This window comes from Brachypodium distachyon, chromosome 1 (assembly GCF_000005505.3).
Source record: "Brachypodium distachyon strain Bd21 chromosome 1, Brachypodium_distachyon_v3.0, whole genome shotgun sequence".
Classification (NCBI taxonomy): Eukaryota; Viridiplantae; Streptophyta; class Magnoliopsida; order Poales; family Poaceae; genus Brachypodium; species Brachypodium distachyon.
The window spans coordinates 30,185,957-30,212,723 of NC_016131.3; the positions used below are offsets into that span (position 1 = coordinate 30,185,957).

At 46.7% G+C, this 26,767-nt stretch overlaps 5 protein-coding genes across 5 annotated transcripts; 4 read left to right on the forward strand and 1 right to left on the reverse strand.

The window, feature by feature from the left end:
* Positions 1-114: 114 nt before the first annotated feature.
* On the forward strand, positions 115-5,140 carry LOC100824474 (zinc finger CCCH domain-containing protein 46). The gene is made up of 11 exons (XM_010229133.3): positions 115-398; positions 556-769; positions 872-954; positions 1,041-1,139; positions 1,223-1,316; positions 1,750-1,967; positions 2,186-2,349; positions 3,442-3,622; positions 3,996-4,059; positions 4,601-4,770; positions 4,864-5,140. The coding sequence occupies exons 1-10, from the start codon at positions 355-357 to the stop codon at positions 4,646-4,648; spliced, it is 1,209 nt and encodes a 402-aa protein (XP_010227435.1). The 5' UTR covers positions 115-354; the 3' UTR covers positions 4,649-4,770; positions 4,864-5,140.
* A 4,886-nt stretch (positions 5,141-10,026) lies between these two features.
* On the forward strand, positions 10,027-12,218 carry LOC100843943 (leucine-rich repeat extensin-like protein 1). Its single transcript, XM_003581639.4, has one exon. The coding sequence runs from the start codon at positions 10,153-10,155 to the stop codon at positions 11,917-11,919; it is 1,767 nt and encodes a 588-aa protein (XP_003581687.1). The 5' UTR covers positions 10,027-10,152; the 3' UTR covers positions 11,920-12,218.
* An 859-nt stretch (positions 12,219-13,077) lies between these two features.
* LOC100843029 (delta-aminolevulinic acid dehydratase, chloroplastic) lies at positions 13,078-17,729 on the reverse strand. Its single transcript, XM_003581636.4, has 13 exons — positions 17,570-17,729; positions 17,001-17,298; positions 16,674-16,785; positions 16,521-16,594; positions 16,301-16,369; positions 16,136-16,219; positions 15,957-16,026; positions 14,390-14,445; positions 14,174-14,295; positions 13,994-14,065; positions 13,817-13,898; positions 13,653-13,730; positions 13,078-13,443 (listed from the first exon to the last, which is right to left on the reverse strand). The coding sequence occupies exons 2-13, from the start codon at positions 17,289-17,291 to the stop codon at positions 13,270-13,272; spliced, it is 1,284 nt and encodes a 427-aa protein (XP_003581684.1). The 5' UTR covers positions 17,292-17,298; positions 17,570-17,729; the 3' UTR covers positions 13,078-13,269.
* A 1,237-nt stretch (positions 17,730-18,966) lies between these two features.
* On the forward strand, positions 18,967-20,206 carry LOC106865802. The gene is made up of 3 exons (XM_014896618.2): positions 18,967-19,038; positions 19,197-19,694; positions 19,836-20,206. The coding sequence occupies exons 2-3, from the start codon at positions 19,287-19,289 to the stop codon at positions 19,920-19,922; spliced, it is 495 nt and encodes a 164-aa protein (XP_014752104.1). The 5' UTR covers positions 18,967-19,038; positions 19,197-19,286; the 3' UTR covers positions 19,923-20,206.
* A 2,842-nt stretch (positions 20,207-23,048) lies between these two features.
* Positions 23,049-26,603, forward strand: LOC100844244 (probable histidine kinase 2). The gene is made up of 4 exons (XM_003581640.4): positions 23,049-23,388; positions 23,561-24,141; positions 24,726-25,838; positions 25,992-26,603. The coding sequence occupies exons 1-4, from the start codon at positions 23,049-23,051 to the stop codon at positions 26,235-26,237; spliced, it is 2,280 nt and encodes a 759-aa protein (XP_003581688.1). The 3' UTR covers positions 26,238-26,603.
* The last annotated feature ends 164 nt before the right edge of the window (positions 26,604-26,767 follow it).

Consider the following 26,767-nt stretch of genomic DNA (forward strand, 5'->3'; position numbering starts at 1 on the left):
CGCATCCCTCTTAGAACGGCCCTCTCCCACGCCCTTGCCGCCCAGCCCAGCGATTACCTGAACCCAACAGCCCAGCCCCCTTCGAACGGCCTTCCCCCACGCCCTTACCGCACGGCCCAGCGATTACCTGAACTCCGGCGGTCCGGCGTCTCGGCTTTCCCCCCGACTCCGCCCGCCCTGCTGCCTCCTGCTGCGTCGCCTACACGCTGATTCCGTGGCGGCGGAAGGAAGTAACAGGCGGTATCTGGCGAGGCGAGGAGCGGGTGTTTTGGACCGAGAGCAAAGCCCTGAACCCTAGAAAGAGCCGCCCCGGCGCCGTTTCCTTCTTCCCGAATCGATCCCCTTGTCCCGGCGATGAACCGGCGGCAGGAGCTCTGCAGGAACTTCCAGCGGGGCAGGTACCGGTTCATCCCTCCCTCTCCTCCCTCCTCCCCTCCGCCTGCTCCTGATTTGTTGCTTTGTCCCACTGCCTCACGCCCTGGCTCCGCTGAGGGACAAGTGCGCGTGCTGTGCCTGTGATGAATTGTAATGCTGGTTTTTGGATTATGCGTGCAGCTGCAAGTACGGGGCGCAGTGCAGGTTCGTGCATGCCTCCTCTAACCAGCAGCAGCAGCAGGCGGCGAAGCCCAACCCCTTTGGGTTTGGTACCTCGAGCAGGCAGCAGCAGCCCTTCGGTACGCAGTCCCAGCAGCAACCGCAGCCAAATCCTTTCGGGTTCGGAGTGCAAGCTGGTGCCGCACAGTCACGAAACGCTCCTGGCCCGGCAAAGGTTCGTTGTCACATAGATATTGCTCCATACGATTCTTCATCAATTGCCAAATTCTACCGTTCATATCAATATCTGTGTGTGACTGATGCGTTGTTGTATCAGCCTTTTCAAAACAAATGGGTAAGGGACGCCTCAGCTCCGACGAAGCAACCAGAGGCGCAGCCAGCACCGCAGGCGGCCCATACGTGAGTCCGCCACGAAGCTATAATAATATTGTTCTTGCTTGATTATTCCTTGTTATGAGTCACCAATGCTGCTACTTGTTTCCCAGATCCTGTACAGACCCTGAGTCCTGCAAGCAACAGATATCTGACGATTTTAAGAATGAGACTCCGCTCTGGAAGCTTACTTGTTATGCTCATCTCAGAAGGTAAACCACGCCTTATGCTTCAACAGTTGTCCTAGACCGTGTAGAATGTTTATGCACTTATTTTGTTTGTTGTTCACATACAGTGGCCCTTGTGACATTGTGGGCGATGTTAGCTATGAGGAGTTGAGAGCTAAAGCATATGAAGAGGGCAAGCGAGGGCATCCCCTGCAGTCAATAGTAAGCTTACCAGCACTACCACCACCCACCATTCTTCCATACCATGTTTTTTCGGCGCTTTGAAGTGTGTGGTCAAGCATTGCTTCGCCCGCATTGTTCTGATCTCGGAGGAACTAGGACAATGACTATCATAAATACTGCATGGAACTTTGTGTTATATTAGCAAATGGTCACTATGTCCTATATCTTCCCCCATTCCTGCTATCTTATCTTGTGGTAGAGTTGTAAAGGTATGTGGAAACTGTTCTTGTGGAAAATAATCTGTCCCCATGAAAATGCAACATATTGACTTTTAACTTTGGATTTAGCAACAAAAAAAGTAGTTCCACCTTTGTTGACTGTTCACTATAAATTTGACTAAATATTTCTGTGTTTTTTGTCAACAAACAGCAAACTCTCATTGTTTTTGTTTTTGTTTTTTTGCTTTCCTCAGATTGAGGGAGAAAGAAATCTACAAAATGCAAAGTTAATGGAATTTACTAATTTGCTGAACAATGCACGTCCATCACAAACTCCAAGCTTTCCAACCGTGGGCTCCTTCCCTGCAGTGAAAAATACCTCATCCTTTGGGGGTTCTCAAACTAATGGACCACCTGTGTTTAGTAGTTTCAGTCAAATTGGAGCAGCGACAAATTTTGGATCTGGCTTAAGGTAATAAACACTCTCCAGATGGTCTTTAATAGACTGCTGATTCTGCTTGTTCGGCACTTTCCAAAATCCTAGGTGACCATAATCTGTTATGGATGTGATTGGTCATGTTCTTTCTTTTTGCCACAATATGGTTGGTCATGTTTATTTTGCGTTTAATATGATTGGTCATGTTTATTGTGTGCTTGTTTGTATAATTTGAAGGAATATATCTTATGCAGAACCGCCACACCAGGAGTACCAACCAATGCTCTTTTTGGTCAGTCTACCCAGCCTGCTTTTGGCCAGTCTACCCAGCCTGCTTTTGGCCAGTCTACCCAACCTACTTTTGGTCAGTCAGCACAGTCTACTTTCGGCAGTGGTGGAATGAAATTTGGAGTTCCAGGTATGTCTTAATTGATCTATTGAATCGTGCTTCTAGTTCTTTGTTGTTCCAAATTCCACCTAGCTTCATGATCCTGTTGTGTGTATGATTGTTAATGCAAAGAACTACTGGAAATATAGATTAATATGTGCCGGGCCTAGAAATTGTACTTCCTTTTTTTTCCTCTTCTACTTGCTGTTCTCCTAACTGTCATGAATCTTTGCACGAGTTCACCATATCAAATGAGTACATGAAATGATCAAGATGAAATTCCTGATGATGGAAAAATGCAAAGAAAATAGCCATTTGTACTTTTCCTTTTTGATCTACCATGTTAAAATTATTCTCTTTCCGTGCTCTTGGGCTCTTAGGAGTTAGGATAGAATAATTTGAAGTCAAAACTGTGTACATGTGAAGACTAATTTGAAGTATATCTAGTTCTATTTTTGTTTTTGTATGCTAATACTGTACTCAAACCAAAGTGATTGCATGACTGCACACCCAAGGGTGATTCCATAGGATATATTGCCCAAGACAAATGGATTACTTGTAATTGTTTCTGTTACCTCATGTCATCGATGCTGTTCATCTATTCAGAGTTATGACCATTCGATAATTTTTAGCTTAGTGCTATAAATGTTAACAGTTAGTAGTTCTGGTAGGTTGTTCAAGGATATTTCCTTCATGTTTATGTGCACCAAGAGCAACCTTGAGGGAGGCATGGTAAACCTGCATGTACATATTTCTTGCACTATACTGGTGCATGACAAAGCACTTTTGAACAATGATATCTTCAAAATTTTACATTTGACATTGCCATAGTTGTTATTGCATACCAGGAATTTGTACGGTTACACGAAACAAGGTGGTGTATTAGCATGCGTCGACTGAAATTATGATCACTGTAGAGATATACGTTGGCATAAATACATTGCACCTGCTCAAATGTTCGTTCTTACCTTGCACATTAAGCATTTTAATTTTTGTTTCTAATGGATCATCATATCCTTTTGTCCTCCCTCTTATGTTTATGGACATTTGTTTGTATCTTGTTTTAGAAGATCTGAGAGATTTTTGTGTTGGAGTGTCATTGTAACTTTTGGAAATTTCCAGATGCAAGCCAGACGTCAAGGCAACCATTCGGGACTTTGCAAGGCTCAAGCATGTCCAGCAACAGCAATTTTCCAAAGTCTCCTAGCTCCTCTGTTCATCAAAGAGACATTGATAGGCAGTCAATGGAGTTACTTAATGGGATGACAGCTCGTACAAGTGCCATGAACCAGGCACCTGTTGAGTAAGTTCCGTGATAGTTCGAATTTACAAGTGTACAGTTCGAATTTATAACCTGCTGATGAAAAATCACTGTGCGCAGATTTTCTTTATGTTGCTATGGATGTCTTTGATTTTCTTAAAGTTCCCATCAATATTTATAACACTTTTGCTGAGAAAATTATGCTACTTGCATTTTTTAGAACTAACTATGCTCCTTGCTAACATAAGTTTTTTAGTAACATTTAAAAATCAATTAGACTTGGCTGTTCAACAACATTATAACTTTATGGAGTAATATATCTTGTTAATTTGTTGATTTTGATTACGATGTTTGTGAACTATCATTCTGAAGTTTCATTGCTTGTGCTTATCTTTGCCATGCATTTGTTTGGCAGAGACAATAGGAATGAAAATAAGGATGATAGTATCTGGCTGAAGGAGAAATGGGCAATTGGAGAGGTGTGAAATACTCCTAACCTTTTTGGTTTTATTTCATAAAAACGTTTGTTTGTTCATAGCCAAATGACTTTTCTGGTAGTAGATTTTTTTTCTGTATATTTCTCTTGACGTTTTAGGTAAGCTCATTCAGTTTCTTACACCATCCACAAGCTGTGGCATTTGTGCATATTGCTGGCCAATCTTTATGTTATCTCTATCATCTAAATTGATGACATGCACAAGATTTTGCTACTTCTTTTCAAAGGAATAATAACATCCTGCACAGTACTATAGGAGTATGTTTTATTCCTATCTTGCTTTATTCTACTTTTATGAAGTATATATATACATTTAGTTGTAGATTTCTTGTGGAAAACTGAACCGCTAGACTGGTGTTAAGGGAGATACTATCCTCATTCTTCATGAAACTGCGTAGAACAAAATGTTCACTCCCAGCAGGGGTTTTATGTTACTCCCTCCGGTCCATAATAAGTGTTGATAATGGATCGGAGGGAGTAGCAAGTTCTTTGTGGCTTTTGATTAACATGGAACTCCTTTTCAGATACCACTGGATGAACCGCCACAGAGGCACATTAGCCATGTATTTTAAAGAAGTTAAAGGAATTTCTTGTTGCGGAGGCATGATCCAGTTCGTGGTCTTTACTGGTCTCTTCTATGTACTCCGTTCAGTGTGCAAGGCGGCATCAATTGTGTACAGTTTTCTCCCCCGAGGTACAGTACTATTCGTTAACCATTTTTCTTTCAGCAAAATTCACGGACTCCCTTTATGCCGCAGCGTATATTGACGCGGCTACACGTTTGCAGCTCCATTACGACGACAGACGGAGAAAAACAAGCTGGAGAAACGTACCACGACGCATATGAAGAAGGCCAATTTGTCAAACCGATGCAGCGTTTTGACACCACTGATCCAGTCCAGTACTTTCACCTTGGGGTCAATCCTTGATCAAGTGTGAATCATTGATGTAACATGTTCTTTTTTGGGGAAGCAATTGTACTTTTTTTTTCTAACTTAACTGCACCCCGTATTCTGTCAATGAGCCTTTTGGCATGCAAAATTCTTCTTCCTGGCTTGCCAGCACGAGTTGGCACGTTGCGGGAGCAGCGAAAGAAAAGGTCGGCACGGGCACGAGCCGGACGAACATGCGAATGGCGACGTCTGCACGTGAAGAGGAGACGTTTATAGCCTCCTCGCCTCACCTACCACCGCTGCCGCCATTACTGCTGCCCGTTTAGGGGCAGCTAGCTGGCGGTATTCTCCAGGTGAAAACATGCAAACCGTGAAAACTCTATCGAAAAGGTTTAAAAAATTCTCGAAAAACTTGCATATGTTAGAAAAATGATGTTTTATATCAGTGCAAAATTTCAAGTCCAAACTCAATGGCATTTGGTAGCAGCGAAAAAAACAAATTCTGAATGAATAGTGATCTCTGACACTGTTCATCGTAAATTTCTTTTTTTAATTCCTTCCAAATGATTTTGACTTTGAACTTGAAATTTTGCAGGTCCCAACATATGATATTTTTGTAGAATTTTTTTAAAACTTTTAAACATGGTTTTTATAAAGTTTGCACCGAACGAAGATTTTCAACCGATACGCGGACTTCTTCCCGAGGCTCCATTTAAATGGGTCGAGTTGGCCTGGCCGACACGCGCACGCAGACAAGCTCTGCTGTGGCGAAGTTATTGGACGAGGGAATGGGGACATCGTCACATCTCTCTCTCCCTCCCTAGGTTGCTTGCCAGCGTGCTATACTTGTACTCTGGAGTAGGCATGCATGCAGAGGTGTTAAGTACGGGGTATATTTCGTAAATTCGTAGGCAACTACGAGTGGGGCGGATCGGCGGTATATTTGGGCAGGCATATGTGTCTGTCAACTTTTCTAAGAGAGATAAGCTATTCTTCTTCCACAGCAAACGAATGGAGAGTTGAATCCGTGATGAATGCCAGTATGCACCGATCTGCCTCTTGGTACGCTGCAACCAGGGGCGAGAAAAGATTCTTAAAAAAAAACTTACTCCTGGTACTTCGGTCTCCAAATGTTAGGTTTACAAATGTAGCCGCATTTTCAAGATGTTTAGGCAACAATTACGTTAGTTAAAATGTGAGCAAAGATCAATGTACTTGAAATGTGCGGCACAAGACACCAACACCGATCCTAAATTGTTGTCGAAATATTACATGTATTTAGACGGTTTTTTAAGAATGGATACATCCATATTTGGACAAATTCGTGTCAAGCATTTAGGGTCAGAGGGAGTAGTATTTATTTTTGAATGAGATCTCAGTTCTGTATCAGATAACCCACGTTTTATTTATTTAATCTTTGCTCGAACTTAAATCTGCATATACGTGAATGTTCCACGTTCTAGAGCAGAGCAACTGAGCAAGTATCGGAGAGAAAGCTACAAGACGTGAGGCGGCATGTAGAAAACGCTCGCTCTCTTTCTGCGATGCAGATAGTCATCAGGACCACGCTCTTCTACTTTAATTTACGATCACAATGAGAGCATGGTCATGGCAAGTGGGCCCAGGCACCGACCTGAAGGACCGAGATCCAAGCTCATCATGTACATGGTGTGCCATTCACGATTGGTGCTCATCTCGTCGCATCATTCCATGGCCCCCCTTGACATATGATCCAATCATCATGCCCCGGTGAACGAACCGGGCCAAGCATTCATAACAAATCCATCGATTAACGGACTTGTCTGTGATATCGCCGCACGTATTAAACGAACCGAGAAAACAAGACAGCGCCAACGTGCGAGATCAAAATCAAGCGCAATAGTCCCACTTTTGGAAAAGCGGGCTGTAGTTTTAGTTAATTCCTCAATTGTCATTTTGTCTAATAATCACCCTAGATTTGGCTAGTCTGGTTTTATTTGTGTTAACCAAACTGTGGACGGGGGAAAGATGGATTCGAAATTCGCGTGGCATGCTAGCGCACGACTGTCGCATGTCCCCGGCGGAGAAGCTTCGGTTCAAAAAGTAGCGTTTGTTGAAGTCGTCGAGCACAGCACAGGGATGCGTGTGCTTGTGCCTCGGAATCCTCAAATCCACGCCTACGCTTGGTGCGCACACCGCGAAGCGCCATCGGCTTTCAAAGAGGAATCAATCACTATTCATTAGATCTGGTCCTAACTCCTAACCGTCGATCACGCCAGTGGTTCTTAATACTCCAGTAATTAGGTCAATCCACTCGTCAATTTGCAAAATAATTGTTTTGAAATCGTTGATTTTTCTCTTTAGTGTGATGTAACCCTCGAACACCTAGTCTACGAAAACACATGTACAATGCCCCGTTAAAAACACATGTACAGTAGTGTGATGTCAGTTTTATTTTACCCATGACAGGATGTTTATTGACATGAATGAGAAAATTAAAAGAGGAACGATTGCTTTATTTACAAACACTAAGAGCAAGACCAATAATGTAGCCAAGAGCTGATTATAACTTGTCGCCATGTCATATATAGCTAGCGCAACAAATGCTACTCTTTTTATTTCAAAATATAAGATGTTGTACATTTGTCTTAAGTCAAAAAAAATTAAATTTTGATTAAGTTTACAAAAAAAATTATCAACATCTACGACATTAAATTAGTTTTATTGAATCCATCATGATACATATATTTATAATATACTTATTTGATATTGTAGATGTTAGTACATTTGTATAGAAACTCGTTCAACTTTAATAATTTGACTTACGAAGAACCAAAAACAACTTATATTTAGAAACGAAGCAGCACATTAGGTTCAAAGGTTGTGATTTACAAGGGTATACAAGAAGACTACCCACTCCTAAGTGGATGGGGAATCTTATTTCACTTTGAATAGTCCAAGTATTCTGGATGTTTGATAACTTGTTTTACTTAAAAAAAGGCAATACATAAGAGCATTTCCAACAACATAACCATATTTGGAGAGAATACCCAAAAACTAGTTCCAACAACATATCCATATTTGTTGGGTACCCAAAAAAATTTGGGTAGCTACCCATATTTTACTCCCAAATACCCATGTATGGGTATTCTAGGGTAGAGTACCCAAAAGACGCAAATCTCCAGCTACCCTAAAATTTCACTCCCGCGTTCTTTCAGCCCCTTCCCTCCTCCCGCTCGACCGCCGGACTTCGCCTCGCCGCCGGCGATGGAGCCCACCGGCGACCTCCCAAATGTGCCCGACACGGCCGCAGTCCCCCTCCCTCGTCGTGCCGGGCACCACCGCCACCCCAGTCGTCCCCGTGACGTGCGCCGCCGGAAGCCGAAGGTGCCCCATCGTCGCGTCGAGGATCTGCCGCCGGCCGGTGCCCCGCGCCGCTCTTCTGAGCCTCCGACGACCTCCTTGACCCCGTCCCGACGAGGCCCCCTGCCCCCGGACCACGACCTCCTTGACCCTGCCCCGACGAGCTTCCCCGCCGCTGCCCATCCCGATGTCCCCGTCGATTTGGAGCCCCGACGAGGCCCCCAGCCCCTCCCCTGCCTCTCTTCGCCGCCCAGGAGCTCCGCCGCGACCTGCGTCATCGCCCGACCTCTCCCACCGCTTCCATCTCTCCTCGTCGGTTTTCCATCTCTCCTTGCGGTTTTCCTCCCCCACTGCTGCTGCTTGTGACATGGCGGGCCAGGGCGTCGCCGCCCGCTCGCCGGAGGGCGCCTGGGCGGTCGTATACCGCGCGCCGGAGGCGGCATGCCTTGAGGTCGCCGGAGTGCACGTGCCAGAGGATCACGGTCAGACGAGGAAGAGGAGGAGACGGGAGAAGGGGAAGAAGATGGATGGATAAGGAAGAAGATGGGATTTTCTTTTAAAAAAATCTATAATAAGTAAAAGCTTTGGGTATTTAAGTTTTGGGTACCCAGATTGGATATGCTGAAAGAGATGGAGCCAATTTGCATACCTAAAATTTTTCTCTCCTCTATCCATATTGGTTTTGGGTACCCAAAATATGGGTATGTTGTTAGAGATGTTCTAACTGTACACAACTGTGCTTCCTCCGTCCGTGAAAGAGTGTACGTTTGCGGTTCCCAAGAAAATGCATTTTGGAGGTGCAAACCACAATCTTTCTTCTCTTTAATTCTTCCACCTCTAATGAGCTAAGTGCATGAAGAAATGTTATTGGGTTTGATTTTCGTGTAATAAGAAAGAAGCATTTTTTCCCCTAGTTTATGGGAAAAGAGAAACACACTTTTTTGTCGACAAATTTTAAATCCAAACATACACTTATTTGTGGACCAAGGGAGTACATGTACAATCATGCCCATTCGAGTGCGCTCCAAATGGTAAAGCATGGGGATAAATTGACGAATCTCACTGAATTCTTATCAGAGCACACTGCGTGGAAAAAAAAAAAGAGCACACTACTTTTAATCGTCGTAGATGAATCAAGGAGGACTTAAGCAGAGTGCACATTTCTGAATTTTCGTGCGACTTGGTGACCTAGAATCATATATACCGACTCCAAAATACTCTCTCCGATCTTAAATTATTGTCCTGATTTTAGGATTGGAGGGAGTAAAAGATAAAGCTAATTCCCAAAAAAAAAGCTCATTTATAAGTTGTTTAGACGGATTATCTAGCACGCGATCAAGTTTTGCCTATTTTAACGTCATGTAACAACGTACCACTGCACCGCGGATTTCATTACCTTGTCGAGACAACACGGGAGCCGAGAGACAACGCGTTCTCGTGCATGCCCTAACGTCGACCACGGTACATGGAGGATTGGAAGCCAACTGGTATTCGCACGGACGAACCCACGACGAGCATTCATCCATCCATCCATTGACTCAGCGTCTGCCGGCGTTCAACACGACACACCCCGGCCCGTCGCAGCCCACTGCCCACTAGCCAAGGCCTCGCTCCCTCGCCCGGCCCACACCCAAGCACGGAGGGCCCACTCTCCTGAGAGTCTCCTCTCGCTTCTGCCATCTGCCTCGAGGCTCTCGCTCCGCGTTAACCCTCGCCATGTGACCCCCTTTTGCTGCTTCACGCCTTCACTCCAACACTCTCCCCTCCACCACCCCCACCTCTAGCTAAACCTTCTTCCCCCCAAACCCAGCCTCCTGCCGCCGCCACCCCCAGCCACGGCCATGCGCCTCCTCTTGCTAGCGCTCGCCATAGCGCTAGCCTCCACCACGGCCACATCCCAGCCGCAACCCGACCCGCCGCCGACCTTCGCATTCCCGAACCCGCGCCTCCGCGCCGCCTACATCGCGCTCCAAACCTTCCGCCGCACGGCCATCTTCTCCGACCCCTTCAACCTCACCGCCAACTGGTCGGGCCCCAACGTCTGCGCCTACGCCGGCGTCTTCTGCGCGCCACACCCAACCCTCCCTGGCTCCCCTCTCGTGGTCGCCGGGCTCGACCTCAACGGCGCCGACATCGCCGGCTTCCTGCCCCCCTCCCTCCCCGCCGGCCTCCCCGACCTGGCGCTCCTCCACCTCAACTCCAACCGCTTCTGCGGCGTGCTCCCGGACACCTTCCTCCACCTCCGCCTCCTCCACGAGCTCGACCTCAGCAACAACCGCTTCGTCGGCGCCTTCCCCGCCGTCGTCCTCAGCCTGCCCCAGCTCAAGTACCTCGACCTCAGGTTCAACGACTTCGAGGGCCCCATCCCGCGGGGGCTCTTCGACCGCCCGCTCGACGCCATCTTCCTCAACTCCAACCGCCTCACCAACCCCATCCCGCCCAACCTCGGCAACTCCCCGGCCTCCGTCCTCGTGCTCGCCCACAACCGCCTCGGCGGCTGTATCCCGCCGTCGATTGGGCAGATGGCCAACACGCTCAACGAGATCGTGCTCATCGACGACGGCCTCACGGGTTGCATCCCGCCGCAGGTTGGGTTGCTCAGCAAGGTCACAGTGTTTGATGTTAGTGGGAACTTGCTCCAGGGCACTCTTCCGGGGAGCGTCGCGGGGTTGGCGGCCGTGGAGCAGCTTAACGTGGCCGGGAACCTTCTGGAAGGCCCCGTGCCGGCGAGCGTGTGCGGGCTGAGGAGCCTCAGGAATTTCACCTATGAGGATAACTTCTTCACTTACCGGCCAGGATGCGCGGCGGCGACCGCGGATGGGAGGTGGAACTGTATCCCTGGGGCTCCTGCGCAGAGGCCGCCGGCGCAGTGTGCCGCGGCTGCTGCGCATCCGTTTGACTGCAGCAAGGCGCAATGTCAGGCGGCGGCACCGGGGTCTGGTAGGGGCAGGGACAGGCGCGGAGGTGGCCGCGTGCCGCCTACTCCAGCGGGAGCGCCTCGGCCACGTACACGCATAGCGCCGCCGAGGTCGTCGACTCCGTCGCAGCCATTGCCGCCTCCGGGCTCGGGTGCTCCTCCATCGTACCCGTCCCCGCCTGGGAGTTCTTCCCCCACGACGCCAGGAATGACGGCGCCCCCGCCGCCGCCGACCTTCAGCGAGAGCCCCGGCCACGCAATGCCGCCCTTGTCATCTGCCCCGGCGCCGCCATCTCGCGGCGGCTCGCCTCCGTCCGCCGGCTACCAGCCGCCGTCGGCGTCGTCTCCGTCCGGCGGTCAGCCCACCACGGCGCCGCCCCCGGCAGAACACCCCGGGTACGTCCTGCCGCCCCTCGCGCCGCCGACCGCGCCCGCGCCCGCGCCATCTTCGCCTCTGCCGCTGCCGGCGCCGGGTTCCTCCTGGACACCGCCGCCGCCGCCACAGAGCGGCGGCGGGCCACCGTCTTCTCCGCCGACGCTGCCGTTCCCGCCGGTGCACGGCGTGCAGTACGGGTCGCCACCGCCGCCGTTGCCGCCGGTCTACGGGGTGTCGTACTCGTCGCCGCCGCCGCCGCTCCCGCCGGTCTATGGGGTGTCGTACGCCTCTCCGCCGCCGCCAACGGGGCCGTAGAAGTAGCTAGCTAGCTAAGGTAGCCGTGGTTGATCGGTCGTTCGCCACCTCGACGCTCGTCAGTCAGCCAGCCCAGTGCCCCAGTCTTCAGTTCGTCACCCGTACATCTTTCCTTGTAGCTTCTTCTTCCTCCTCCTCCTCTTCATTGTTCTTTTTTTTCTCGTTTTCATTTCCTCTGTCCCGTGTTCCTTATTATGGCTCGTTATTTATTTCATCAGAATTAAATTCGAAGCTAGTAGGCTGTATGGTATGGATTCTTTTATTTCTTCTACTACTATCAATGAGCTCATCAGTCCTCACTCTCGCCCGATGGATGAAATGAATTGCTTTTACTCCCAACAACACATCACATTCGACTATTCGAGAGGAGACGCTTCTCGTTCTTGATAGCGCAAAAGAACAAACACGACTGATGAATGAACGGCGACACGAGTAAATTGGGGCAGTTGGCCGCTGCATGCTTTGAGGCTGAGGTCCGGTGCAATGCAATGCGTATTGACTTTTTTTCATTTTTGAAACTCAGTACTGACTACTGAGTATGGGTATGACTTGGGGAATAGCTCTTAACGTGAAAATTATCTTTTGGGGTCCGTGATTTCTTTCACGTGAGAGGTGAGCGCCTACATTGTAATTGCTGCCTGCTCTGGCTCTGCTACTATACATGTCTACATCCATCCATCCGCTCTTCTCTGCAGCTGCAATGACAATTGCATCGATCGCCCTGACGAGAAAACCGGCCGCTGGAGCCAGCTATCGCCATCTGCCACCTAGCAGCACAGCAGCACTTGGTCATCTAGACAGATTATTTACTGGTAATCCGGGATCCGATGAATGCCTGCTACTGCTAGCAGTAATGCTGTTTGTCACGCGTCCCTGTGAGCGATCTGCCTAAATTAGCGCTCCCTTAATGAGACTGCTTAACACACACTCATCGTTAATGCTCGGGTTCGAGCTGGGGACTATCCACCAGCTTTGCTTGGGTGCTGGCGTTGTACATTTCTAAAAGCTCAAATGCGATGACAAGGATGGATGGACGGACGTTATTCAAAACTTACAATTTTAAAGAAAAAACGACAAATAAAAAGACGGTTGGGCCAAAGGATAAAATAGACCCAAAAAAATGGTTACGCAGACAAGATTATCACAGTTCACCGGAAATACTAGCAAACACAGCCTTGGAAACGTGACTGATATTTGATCTCAAGCAGCTTATGAATAGACAATTCGTTAGTTAATTACACAATGACCATGTAAGCGAATCGCGGATTATTGACGTGCCTGGAGTCAAAAAGTCAAGACCTAGTGAGCACAGAAGCTCCTCAATTTTACAGGGGTGGGTGGGTTGTTGACCTATTTGGAGGATCTCATGCCGCACAGCACGCCGGCGGCCTGGCGGGCGAAGTAGGTCAGGATGATGTCAGCGCCGGCTCGCCTGAGGCACATGAGCGACTCCATCATCACCTTCTCCTCGTCGATCATGTTCTGTGCCCCGCCAGCTTTGATCATCGAGTACTCCCCAGAAACCTGACACATCATTGTTTGTTTGTTTGTTTGGTTCAGAATTTCATGCGCAATCAAGGTTCAGATTCAGACCCATGACCTCAAGTTTTTTTTAAAAAAAAACTGAAAGGATTGGTTATTGTCACTCAGATTCGCCCAAAAGGATGTCATCTTCTCAGTATATTCTTTTCTTTTTACAAAAGCATAATGATATCTGGGCCCAATGAACTGACCTGGTATGCAGCAATTGGCAGTGCAGAATTATCCCGAAGAAGTCTGATGATGTCCAAGTACGGTAATCCAGGTTTTACCTGTCAAAAGGGAACCATGATTATGGAGCAACATACATAAGAGCTATTTTGGTGATATGACACTGTAAAAAAAGAACGAGAATTACTAGAAGAATATCAGCCCCTTCTGCCTCATCTGCTGCAGTTTCTAGAAGGGCTTCTCTGTAGTTAGCTGGGTTCATCTGATAGCTGAAGAATGAAAATGGAGAACACATTTAGATCGTGACCAACAAAACAATACAACTGGATGGAAATAAATGGTAGCTTCAGCATTAGCTCCTTACGTCTTCTTGTCCCCAAATCGTGGATTTGAATCTAAAGCTTCTCTGAATGGACCATAAAATGAACTGGCATACCTGTAAAAACATGCATTACCGATGTGTGATTCAAATAATGAAAAGATAAAGTATAGTAGTATAGGATAACAGAAATGCTGTGATGCTATGAATGACATAGGTACGTACTTTGCGGTGTAGGACATAATGGAGACATCATTGAAACCCTCCGCATCCAAAGCAGAACGAATTGCTCCAATGCGGCCATCCATCATGTCACTAGGGCTGACTACATCGGCACCAGCGCGTGCCTATTTAGTTCAGGAAAAAAAATCATGTTACTCAAGAAGGATTGCATACTCAAATCATCTAAACTAAAACATAATATCAAGACAAGAGATGGACCTGTGAAACTGCCTGTTTGCACAACTGATAAACTGTTTCATCGTTCATAATTACTCCTGATGAGGTGGAAACAAACTAACAATTAGGCGGAGAAAAGTTTGTATTGCATAGTCTTCCCCTTATGAAAACCATCTAATCTTCTTATGGTCGATGCTTGAAATAGCATCTTGACCAAAGATCATCTACTGAAAAGGGAATGGAGTGGTGATAAGTTCTGTCACTTCTGTGCAGAAATTGAGAACATGGATCATCTACTCTTCAGCTGTTCTCTTGCCAGATTGATTTGGCAAGTTATTGTCTGTGCTTTTGGTGTAATTAGACCTCCTAATAACATTGCAGGCATGTTTGGGGATTGGTTAGGTTCTTTTCCAGGTTGTCAATGCAACCTGATCCAATGTGGGGGTGCAGCGGTGGTGTGGACAATCTGGAAAACCAGAAATGCAGCCTGCTTTAAGCAAAAATTCCTAGCTGATCCTGCTGCTGTCATTTATACTTTGTGCAATAATCTTGATTCCTGGGAGATCCGGCAGAAATAACGCGACAGAAGAAAGCTGGAGGAGGGAGTGTGACGGCTAAAGATGGTGATGACTGAAGCTTACTTGGCGAGTCATGGATGGGCGCCAGAGATCAGGAGAATTGCTTCGTGATTTCTGTTTCTGGCAGTAGCGGTTTTGGGATTCAGTTTGGTGTTTTTTTTTTTTGTGTTGTAGTGGGTGCTGTTATTACTGGATTCTTAAGCCTGTAGGTCTCCTTTTCGCTTTTGTGAACTTGGCATGTAAGACTTCGTGGCGGCTTCTTTACTGGAAATCAATGGGGAGGCCCATTGTTTGAAAAAAAAAATCTAGACTCCACCAATTATTTGGACCAAACATAGTAATGAAAATTGTTCATATTGTAATGCAAATTTCTAAATGATCAAGTATAATCATTGGGCAAGGTCACACCTTGAGGAGTTATCACCATTCACCAGGCTACAAAGAGCTACAGGAGCTACAGGAGCTAGGTGATTCCTGGATTTGGCACCAGAAATGGGCCTTCTAAACTTTGGCCAATTTTTCATGATTTGGGAAGTAATCATGAGATTATTGCAGCAAAATACATTATGTGCAGCATCTTTGAGGTAGATGAAGAAATTGTAGTTCCATTGCCAATTAGCCAAAACTTATGACTTGACCGAGTTGTTAAGTGTCCATATTCTACATAACAGATTAACAGTATCTCAGTCTCCTAGCCAACAACGAAGTGGCTGCTACCAATAATTGCCGAGGACTAGTCTCGTACCATTTTTACAAAATGAAATCAGGACATGTACAGTGATACCAGGAATCCAGAGGTTCCAAACTGGATGCTACTAATAATCACTGAGAACCAGAATACTAGTTGCTTGGCTATATGCCCACTTCCAGTACGGTGCCAATATCAGGAACTCCAATGAGAACATGTATGAATGTCTTGAGACCAGGAGATTAGCAACAATTACTATCAGCAATTCAGGAAGCAAAGATCACATATCATGTAAAACTGACTCTTGAGGAACACAAAGTTAAAATGTGGCGATTTTCCTTACCATCTTCTCTCACAATGCCATCATGACCATCAGATGAATAAGGATCCAAAGCAACATCCGTGTAGACAACCTAAATCAGTCAATGATTACAATCAACGATATTATGGTATCCATACAAGTCAGTCTACATTGAATGATTCTTGCGCAAAAAATACATTGAATGATGGAAACAAACTTACAATGTCAGGGAACTTATCCTTGAGCAGACGGATTGTTCGCGGAACCAAACCATTGTCATTATATGCTTCATCTCCTGTTGGAGACTGGAGAAACAAAGACTACAAGTCATTCCAACTCCCAAATACAAGTACTGTGGCAACTAATTAGTTATATTCATCAAATACCTTCAGTGCATCAGGAACTTTTGGAAAGAGCACAAAACTGTTAACACCAACATCACGTGCCTTGTAAACCTGCATGACAAGAATGGTTGTATGGACAATATTACATAGGTCTGAATACTGATTGCTACTATGGTCCAAGCAACATGAAAAAGCATCAAACGCAAATGATAAATTCATTCTGGATCTCAGAAAAATAGTCAAGTCCCTGCACTCTCAATACCTCATCAAGAAGCCCATGCTGCCATCCAAGCCTAAAGCACCCCGGCATAGCACCAATAGGAGCATCCTCTTCCCCTGCAGATCATGACCCCAAAAAATTCAATATATCAAATCTCAATTGTCCACCGTTCAAGCCAGTAGATTTAAGGACAACCTTCATGGATAAACAATGGGAGCACCAAATTAGCGGGTGATATGCTTGTCTCCTGGAATGCAGCCCTAAGAGACGGTGACCTGCGGTTGCGACGAGGTCGCTTTGCCATGTCCTAAACACACATCAAACAGGTCTACAATTAAGTCTCTTGCATTTGCACTGTAAAACACCTAAAACACACATCAAACAAGTCCATAATTCAGCCTCTTGCAATTGAAATGTAAAACATCTAAATACACATCAAACAGGTCTACAATTCAGTTTCTTCTAGTTGCACTGCAAACAATGAAACAAAGAAGCACATTGCAAATCTAAATTGGAACTTACAAGAGGCCTGATCTCCGGGGTTCCGTCAGGGGCCTTCGGTCTAACAAACTGCGGGGGAGCTGGGAATCTCCCAGCGACGGCGTCGGCCTCGCACTCCTCGATGCTCCTACCGGACGGCGCCCTCACGGTGGCAGCCGCCTCCTGTTCGCTGCTGACTCTAACGCCCGTGGAACGCGGCCTTGGCCCGGTTCTTGGGACAGCGAAACAGCTACTGGGTGCCGCACGGACGTGGGAGTTCGTAGCCTGGAGCATCTGGACCTTGGCCGGGGAGAAGGAGACGGTGGAAGCCATGGCCTAGCTGCAGTACCGAGGCAAAGAAAATAGATTCCGCAGACATGGTTAACAATCGCGTCGCTGTATTAGATCCTGGTGCAGTGTAATTGGGTCAAAATTGAGGTGTAGACTCCACGAAACTGGTAAACAGGTGGATCTTGGTTCTTGACAAGTGCAAGAGGTGGGGCGGTTGGATTGGGGTTGGCCACGAAGAAGAGATTGGGGACGGAATTTAGCTTCACGGCTTCAAGAGACGTGCAAATCTTGAAAAAAAAAAGGAGGACAAGGAGACGTACCTGGAGTCCTGGACCTGGAGGACGGAAGATGGAGAAGAAGATGAGGAGAAGACGATGTGGCCTCAATCCTTTCCGATGGCGACGCCCACCTACTAACTAGACTCTGTCTTGAGTTTAGCTGTAAGCTGTCCCCTATCCTGCCTCCTATGCAACGTGTTTAAAGGTGACTGATTTTAGCTAAATTAAAATAGTTATGAAACTATTGTTAAGTATACAAATATTACAAATATCCCTGAGACAACTAGAAGAGATTGGTAAACAAATGGTAAGGTAGACAATATCCATAACAAAACATATCAGCATAACCCATCGCAAAGTCAAACGAAACGTAAGGGTACATACAACGGTAGATAATATTACATTTCTCCGCAAAAAAGAAGAAGATAAGATTGCATTGTTTTATGCGGTTCACGATCATTTAGAAAAAACAATAAAATACGTTATATAATGGTTTATCTCGTAGTAACTTTATCTTACAACTAATGATTGAGTAAATAAAATTAAAAAAATAAATGTGAAGAAAAAGTTGCTTGACCAAGGTGGTCGAAGTTCTTTCCCTTGTCTGTTTTTTGTTTTGTAACAAGACTAAGTGTGTAAGACTTAGGATGGTTTCTTTAATGGAAATCCATTGGGAGGCCCATTGTTTCAAAAAAAATTGAAGAAAAATATGGAAAATGTCTTATTCTTGTTGTGAAGAAATCTCTCTTAGAACTTCAATCTTTTTTTATCTCTATCTCTTCCACATCAACAATCATCCTACGTGGCGCCATTAAGATAATGCTAATGTGGCATTTTTAAGAGAAGGAAAATGCAGTTTGGCATGTACATCTCCTCGCATGTATTGTCCCCGCCATCCGATACCCCGCGGTTTGCCAAGGTGTCATCCGGGTGTTACGATTGGGACTCCACACACACACACACCCCACACACACACCGAAGTGCCGACGTCATCAGCTCCTCCCCATCCGTCTCCTCCGCCATCTTCTGCACAGAAAAATTAGCACAAGAGGAGGGGCGTGGCAACACGTACACTAGCTAAAGGAGAATACCTTTGCTATACTGACCTCCCGTCCCTTCACCTGGGCCGGAGAAGACGATCCCTGTCTTGCGCCCCCTGATTCCGGAGTTTTTCCGTTTTTGGGGCTCCAGTAAGCTGTAGTGGACCAGGTCACTCTTCAGCTCATTACAAAATATTTAACATGCATGTTTCGTCAGAAGTTTTAATATGAATGGTTTTCTATTTTGTCAGTAGCCTTAAAGATCAATATATATCCAACACATCATGTAATTGGTGTTGTATTCTCTTCTTCTAATCAAGCGACGGAAAGTCGGAAAGTCATCAAAATTGAACAATATACGTAGAACGACGAGCTACCTGCTGATGCTACCTTGTCCAAGAAAACTTTGGCACGGTCGTTGGCGGAAAAAGATCAAGCTTTCTTCCAAACGGTAGAAAATCGCGCGATACGGTGAGTCGTCATCCATGAGACCATGACATCTACATGTACTATGCTTTGGGCTTCTTGGGCAATGGTGACCGGGGAAAGTCGGTAAGAGGAGCAGACTAGGACATAGCTGGTCGATGCATACGTACGTCGGGCACATTACCTTTCTTTTTTTTCTATAGAAATGACGACCCAACGACCCCAGCCCGCGATCGGCTCGCGCCCGACGACGACGCCGGCTCCGCCCCTCCGCGGTAGCGTCCCACGCGGACATGCATGCATGGGCCATCTCCTGCAACCTCCTCTACGTCAAAGCTGCGACCACCTTCGTCGCGAGCAAGAGGGGCAGCCTCTTCGCGGCTACGGCGAGCCTGGCTCTCAGGGCCTGGCTGGAGCTTCGGCGTGCACAAGGTGTTCGACGGAATGCCGATGCTGGGCGCACCTCGCCTCCGACCACCGTGCCTTCGACCACCTCTCTCCGCCTCGCCCTCCGCATCCCGAGCTTGCCGAGCTTCCATCCTAAAAACCCAATCTTGGCGGTGGCGGGTCTTGCCGAGCGGTGGCGGAAGTGCCAGATCCAGTGGCTGGATGCCCTGCCCCTGGCTCGGCCTCCCGCGCCTCCGCTCGCCCCCTTCCTGATCCTGCTCATACTGCTCCTCGTCTCCACCACGCTCGCCGAGGTTCGCTTCGTCGCCTCCTCAGAAAAGGCAGCTCATTTATTCATATCAATGATTCATTAGATACAAAGTCCTGCATGTTCAATTGCTTTGGCCTGCTAGCGGTGATTTCTTTAACCAGACGGAGCATTTTAATTTCTACAGGTTACCTACTTGTTCCGGAGGCCATCTGTTGGCGATATTGTCTTCTTCAGAGTGCCCAGAGGCCATCTGTGTGAATGTACTCTGTAAACGTAAATGGATGCTTAGGTTAATGTAAATGGACTACAAATTGCTCCTGTTCTCTGAAAATTACTCAGAGAGAGAGAGAGAGAGAGCGCACTTCATGATGTGTACGGCATGAACAGGACCTTTGTGCTTCTCTCTTCTCTTTGGTTACATCTACACATGCTTCTCACGTTTTTATAAACCAGCTGTAGCATTGGAGGACCTTTTTACAATTTACATACACTGAATCAATTTTAATTAACCAATTATCTGTAATTAGTTAATCGAATGTATTTTCCACCACTGAATCTTGATCTTAATTTGGTCCATGTCATTGGGTTAGTTTTTCTCATGGTCTTATTTATGAGTACTCCGTACTTGTTTCCTTGCTTCTAGTCTTGCGAAAATGCTAATGTGGACTAATTGTGAAGGCATAATATCAACAACAGCTGGTAGTTTACTGTTATAAGGAAATTATTGGAGCAAGTAAGACTGTTTAGGGACTTGTACTCCTGTTATGTTGGAGTAGTATGCCCTTTTTGTTGTGGCATCTCTGTCATTTTGGCTCACACTGCACAGAATTCAAATTCATTATGTCTTCCTCCTAATGATGTTACTTCCCTGAGGATTGGTGCACCTTGGAAATTCTGTTGGTGCTATTAAAGATTGGGTTGCTGTCGTCGTCCTCCAGAGCTCCTGCGATGGTTGCTGTTGGCTTTTTTTTTTTGACGAAATGCACCAACGCCGCTTTTCATTAGTTAAGCAGAGGAGAAAAACAAAGTTTCATACAGAGCTATTTACAAAAATAGCAACAGAAGGGGGGGGGGGGGGGGGTTGTGTGTGTGGAATAAAGATACAATACTCACTCGGAAGGGCGAACCCTATGAAATCAACAACTATCAATCATCTAAAAGAGACGACCGCTTTGCATCCGGCGAGCTGCCATGCCTGGAGCTCATCGAGAGATAGATCACAAAGGATGTCCACTGCTCTTTGCTTAGATTGGAAGACCCTTAGGTTGCGCGCAAGCCATAGCTGCCACCACCCAAGCATGATGATTGCATCAAGACGATCACGTCGCAGCTTCAAATTACATCTCTTGTCCTCGGACAGCCACCAGTCGGCAAGGGAATCCACGAAGAGATGCGGCGGGGTATGGATGAGCACATTGGTCTTTGACAGAAGAGAATTCCAGAATTGGATGGAGTAAGAGCACTTCGCAAACACGTGATTAGCAGTCTCCGGCGAGGTACGACAAAGCTGGCAGATCGGATTACGGGGATACCTTTGATCGCGAGGCGGTCAGCCGTAAGACATCTTTCCAAAGCCACCGTCCATGCGAAAAACTTGATCTTAGCCGGGATCTTGATGTGCCAGATCAAGGCTGCAGACGCCGAGGAGGTTCTTCCAAGGAATTGGATGCGGTAAGCGGAGCTGGATGAATAAGTCCCAGATGGCTCAATCTTCCATGGTTGCTGTTGGCTTGTTAGCTTCTTTTGCTGCAAGTGCATTATCTTATAATCCTAGTCCAATGTGTATCGTTATGCACCCATTTTCTGAGTATAAACAAAAGGCACAAATTAAACTGAAACTGTACAAATTACTGAAACTGAAACTGAAGTTTCTGAATATAAATTAAAAGGCACTACAAATTACTGAAACTGAGATGTCTATGATAAACTGCTCTCAGGTACTACAAATTTTACTTTGAAACCACCTTGCTGTATTTTGGAGTACAAATTATCTTGGAGTACAAATTACTGAAACTGAGATGTCTATGATGAACTGCTCTCAGTTTGGTTCAATTCTAGCATTATTCCAGTTCCATCTACTGTAGTTGAGATGTGTACCAGAGCTAAGAAGCTAACTTGGTCAATTTCTGAATTTCCGATGCTTCGCAAGTTGGCATATTAAAATGAAAATGAAATAAGGACGGTTTCACTGAACTGAACTTTTTTTTTTGTTTTGAAAACTCACTGAACTGAACTCATCTACCTTTGTCATGAAAATGAAATAAGGACAGTTTCATGAAAACTATACTTGCTGCTCAATTAAGGGGTGGGGGGAGTACAATTCATGCCTTTATCAAATGAATGGGCGATTTGAGATTGCTCCCTTCCTTTTTTGGATTGCCGAGACCGAGATTCCTCCCTTCATTTCTGAGAGTGCCTTCCTTTTTAAATTCTCAGATTCCTTAGTAGATTGCTTCCTCCCTTTCTGAGATTCTTCCTTTTTGAAATTGCTGAGATTGCTCGATTGCCTTTCTTTTTTACTTCCTGATTGCTTCCTTCCTTTCTCAGATTCTTCCTTTAATTTCCGAGCAGAGGGACGCCGGCGGCAGGAGCTCGCCTGGAGCAGAGGCCTCTCGTCATCCTCCCCCAGGCCTTGGCCTTGGCCGCCGCCTTCGCGTGCTCAGCCTCGTGCCGCGACGCCGGCGGCGGTGGTGCAGGGACAGGTCGTCGTAGCGGTCGGAGGAGGAGCTCTTCTTGCCGGAGCTGGAGGAGCGGTGCGGGGAACGACGCGACCGCCGGTCCAGGCGTAGGGACGGCGGCGGCGGCAGCAGGGCTCGCTCGGACCTGCTGGCCGGAGCAGGTGGTGGGGCGGCGACTTGTGGAGGCGGAGCTCGCCAGGGAGGACGATCATGAGGAGATCTTAGAATGCAAAGGGTTTTTCTGTAAAATGGCATTTAGTTCAATTCAATTTCCCCTAGCGGGTGCCAGTTAATTTGGCGTCAGTTAAAATGGCAGTCAATTTTGCATTTTTGTCAAGAATCCCGGGATTCCCTTCCTTTACAAGTACAGATATGCTTATTTCACCAAATTTAACCCAAGTAATGGCACGGGGTGGCAAGTAGAGTATCCGAGAGATCTTGTTAACAAATGGCATTAACCGTACGTGTATGGAAAGGTGAACAGCATCCAAGCATGCACTCGTATTTCCATTTGAGCCAAATTCCTGATTGGCTGCTCACATTGGTATCCCGAGTATTGCCTCCTCGATCAAAACAAACCGAAGAGAATCCCGGCACCGCCGCGAGCGAGGATCAAAGCGGCCTTTTAATTCACTGCTCCCTTGGACTTGCACAACATAAATCTCTTCGGGGTTCAGGGATCGAATTCCCTTTGTTGGGCTGTGGCAGCAGGAGGAGACATGTTGCGGCGGATGTGGCTCGCGCTGGTCTGCGTCGCGTGCTCCATGGCGGTGGCGGTGCCGGCGGCGTGCCTGTTGCTGATGGCGCGGGCGCTGTGGCGTGCGGCGGCGCGTGCGGCGGCACTCGACGCCGAGCTCGCCAGGCACAAGGAGGCGCTCCGGCAGGCGGAGCGCAAGAGCATGAACAAGAGCAACGCCTTCGCCAGCGCCAGCCACGACATCCGCTCCGCGCTCGCCGCATTCGCCGGCTACATCGAGGTCTCCCGCCCGGAGGCGCAGACCAACCCCATCGTCATGCACAACCTCAATGCCATGGACGTCTGCACCAAGAAGCTCTTCGGTCAGTATATCTAGTCTTTTTGAAAGAGTAGAGTATGTCTAGTCTAGAATTCAATTCCCTGTGCATCGTTTGTTTTGTTCCAAACAGACAATAATTTTAGGATTTGTTTTAAAAATTAACATACAGCTAGCTACAAGATAAAATAAATCACATGTTGGTGTAACTTTTGCAGATATACTCAACACGATAATGGACACAAGCAAGGTGGAGTCAGGGAAGATGCAGCTCGAGGAAGTCGAGTTCAACATGGCCGATGCACTGGAAGAATCCGTGGACATGGTCAGCGTCATCGGCATCAACAAAGGAGTTGAGGTGGTCTGGGATCCCTGCGACTTCTCAGTCCTGCTATGCGAAAACGTCGTCGGGGACTGCAGAAGATTCAAGCAAATCCTCGACAACCTGCTTGGCAATGCTTTGAAGTTCACACAGGAAGGGCACGTTGTCCTCCGGGCCTGGGCGAACCGACCGATCGCGAGGAGCTCCATTTGCACACCTTCGAGGTTTGCTCATCGAAGGAGTGGTGGCGGAGGCGGGTTTTGGGGGTCCGTGTTTGGGAAGGGGAGAAATTGCACCAAGCAGAATCCTTGCAATTCTTTGTGGAATGATCCTGATTCGGTTGAGTTTTACTTTGAGGTGGTCGACACCGGCATAGGGATCCCCATGGAGAAGAGGGAGGCTGTGTTTGAGAACTATGTTCAGGTGAAAGAAGGGCATGGAGGCACTGGCCTGGGGCTTGGAATCGTGCAATCTTTTGTAAGTGACCACATTTTCATGTTAAAACTACTCGAGTATAGATGATTCATGTTTATTTTTCTTACTATTTCTACTACACATATGGTAGTTTACACCTATGTAATATAACACTTGTTGTGCAAAACACCAATTTTTTAAGAAAACACCAGGTATTTTGTAGTTTTTGCCCACATTGCACTTTGCACAAGTCTTTGGCTTCATCCCGATCCAATGTGCTGCCCACATTATCTAGACGGCCATGTCATATGCTGAGACGGTTAGGATCATATCGAAAGATGATGCCTACTGCATATTACAATGCAAGAACAAAATACTGGGTGTTGTGTGAAAATATAACCCTGTTGTATTTCGCAAGAGATTTTGAACTAAGTTGTGGATACTACTCCCTCCGTCTCATAATTCTTGTCGTTGTTTTAGTACAAATTCAAATTTGACCTAAAACAACAACAAGAATTATGGAACGGAGGGAGTACAATTTACACTATGCTTTTGTGCCCCTCTAAAATGACAGTAAGCTGTTTTCTTAATGTCTTGACTAATATTTTTTTTGACCAGATGTCTTGACTAATATTTGTTGTTCATAGGTTCGTTTGATGGGAGGAGAGATCGGCATAAAAGATAAAGAGCCAGGAGAAACAGGGACATGCTTCGGATTTAATGTGTCCCTGAAGATCAGTGAAAGGCAAGACCAACAAGTTGCAGATATAGAACAAGGGACGTACACCTCATCATCCAAAATGAGTGATTCCGACATCCGTGCCTTGCTGTTCAGGGAAACCAACTGCTTCAAGGGTGGACATTGCCTTCTTGTAGTTCATGAGTACGAAACCAGAAGAATATTGCATACATGGATGGAGAGCATTGGGATGAAAGTTTGGATAATCCCACGAGTCGATCTTATCTCTTCTACCTTGGAGAGGATTCATTCTACCAGTGTTTCACCTTCAAGGGCATCGTTGTCACACAGCGGCTTAGACTGTGAAACCACAGACTGGTGTTTCAGCCCCAAGGAGATGGTTAACCAAGTTTTACCAATGGCGTTGAGGAACAACAACAATATGGGAGGCAACTCTGGAGGGGACCATCCATTTGGCGCACTTGTCATTCTTGATGTGTCGAATGAAAGGTTGGACGACATATCCAGAGAGGTGGCGAGCTTGGGCAAAATCAAGAATCAGGCTCCATGCAAACTTGTCTGCTTGGCTGATCTGAAGACCTCTTCGGAAGATTTCGCAAGGCTGGAGAGGAGCTTCGATCTCGTCCTGCGGAAACCGATGCACGGTTCTCGGCTATACAGGCTTCTCAGGACCATGAGAGACATCCAGGTCTCACCTGCACAGCATCCATACCAAGCCTGTCCTAGTAATCCTGGGGCTAGCCAGAAATATTTCCATGGGATTGCCATCAGAGAACAACCAGATCAGACCGCTGGATCTGCTGAAACTGCATGTCTGCCTCAGGAACCCAAGATTCAAGATGACAGGCTGCTGGACGGGATGCGTGTCCTGATGGCTGAAGACAACCAGGTGCTGCAAATTATTCAGGAGAGGATGCTGAGCCAGCTAGGAGCAACTGTCGAAGTAGCAGGGGATGGATCCAGGGCTGTGGATATGTTCATAGATGCTCTTGAGCGTGCAGGTGTTTCAGAGGGTCATACAGTTCCCTTACCCTATGATCTTGTTTTCATGGATTGCCAGGTTCGTCCAGACATAACTCTCAAGCATTAGTACAACATTCTCACAACTGTGAAATTCGATTTGCATTAATTCTTGTTCTTTCTTCCTACAGTGTTAGTACAAATCAGATATTGAATTCTATTTGCTGCACCTAATTTTTTTTGTTTATTTCAGATGCCGCTGATGGATGGCTACGAAGCGACAAAGCGCATCCGCGAGGAAGAAACGCACTACAAGATTCACACCCCGATCGTCGCATTGACCGCTCATGCCCTGGAGGAGGATCTGCATCAGACCATTCAAGCCGGGATGGATCTCCACCTGACAAAGCCAATACAACGGGAGCAAATAGTAGATGCTCTTCATCAGATCTGCAAAGAGAAGAGCTGTTGCTGTGCATTTCCCACCATCCATGAGTAGATTGGCGATCATGTTTATACCCAGATTTTACGTTTGATTAGCTAATTTCGTTGCTATTGAAAAAAAAAATCCCCTCAACAAATATTACACATTTTAGATGATCTATTATTACACGTTTGATTAGCATGTTTCTTTGGTGTATTACCCACCGGACGAAGGACTACGGTCGCCAGGCTGGTGCGCGGAAGGACCGTGGCGGTGGCTTGACTGCGGCGTCAGCTTATTTCAAAGAAATTGAAGGATGCTACATATGTCATTTTGTAGCAGCATGTTTGTTTAGTGTTTTCGCCAGTTCTGAATGCTGCTGTATTCCGCAGTTTTGAATGATGCAACTATGTATGTGTAAACAGCTAGAAATCTATCCATACTTACGTGCATATCATTTGTGTCTTTTCAATTCCTTTTTGACAGCAGCATTTTTCAATTCTAATAAATAGTCTGCCCATTTCAAAGCAGAATTCTCACAAAACAGTCTTCTATTTCAGAATCTCTGGTGCACTGGCTAAACATGGCTTTACCATCCAATTCTA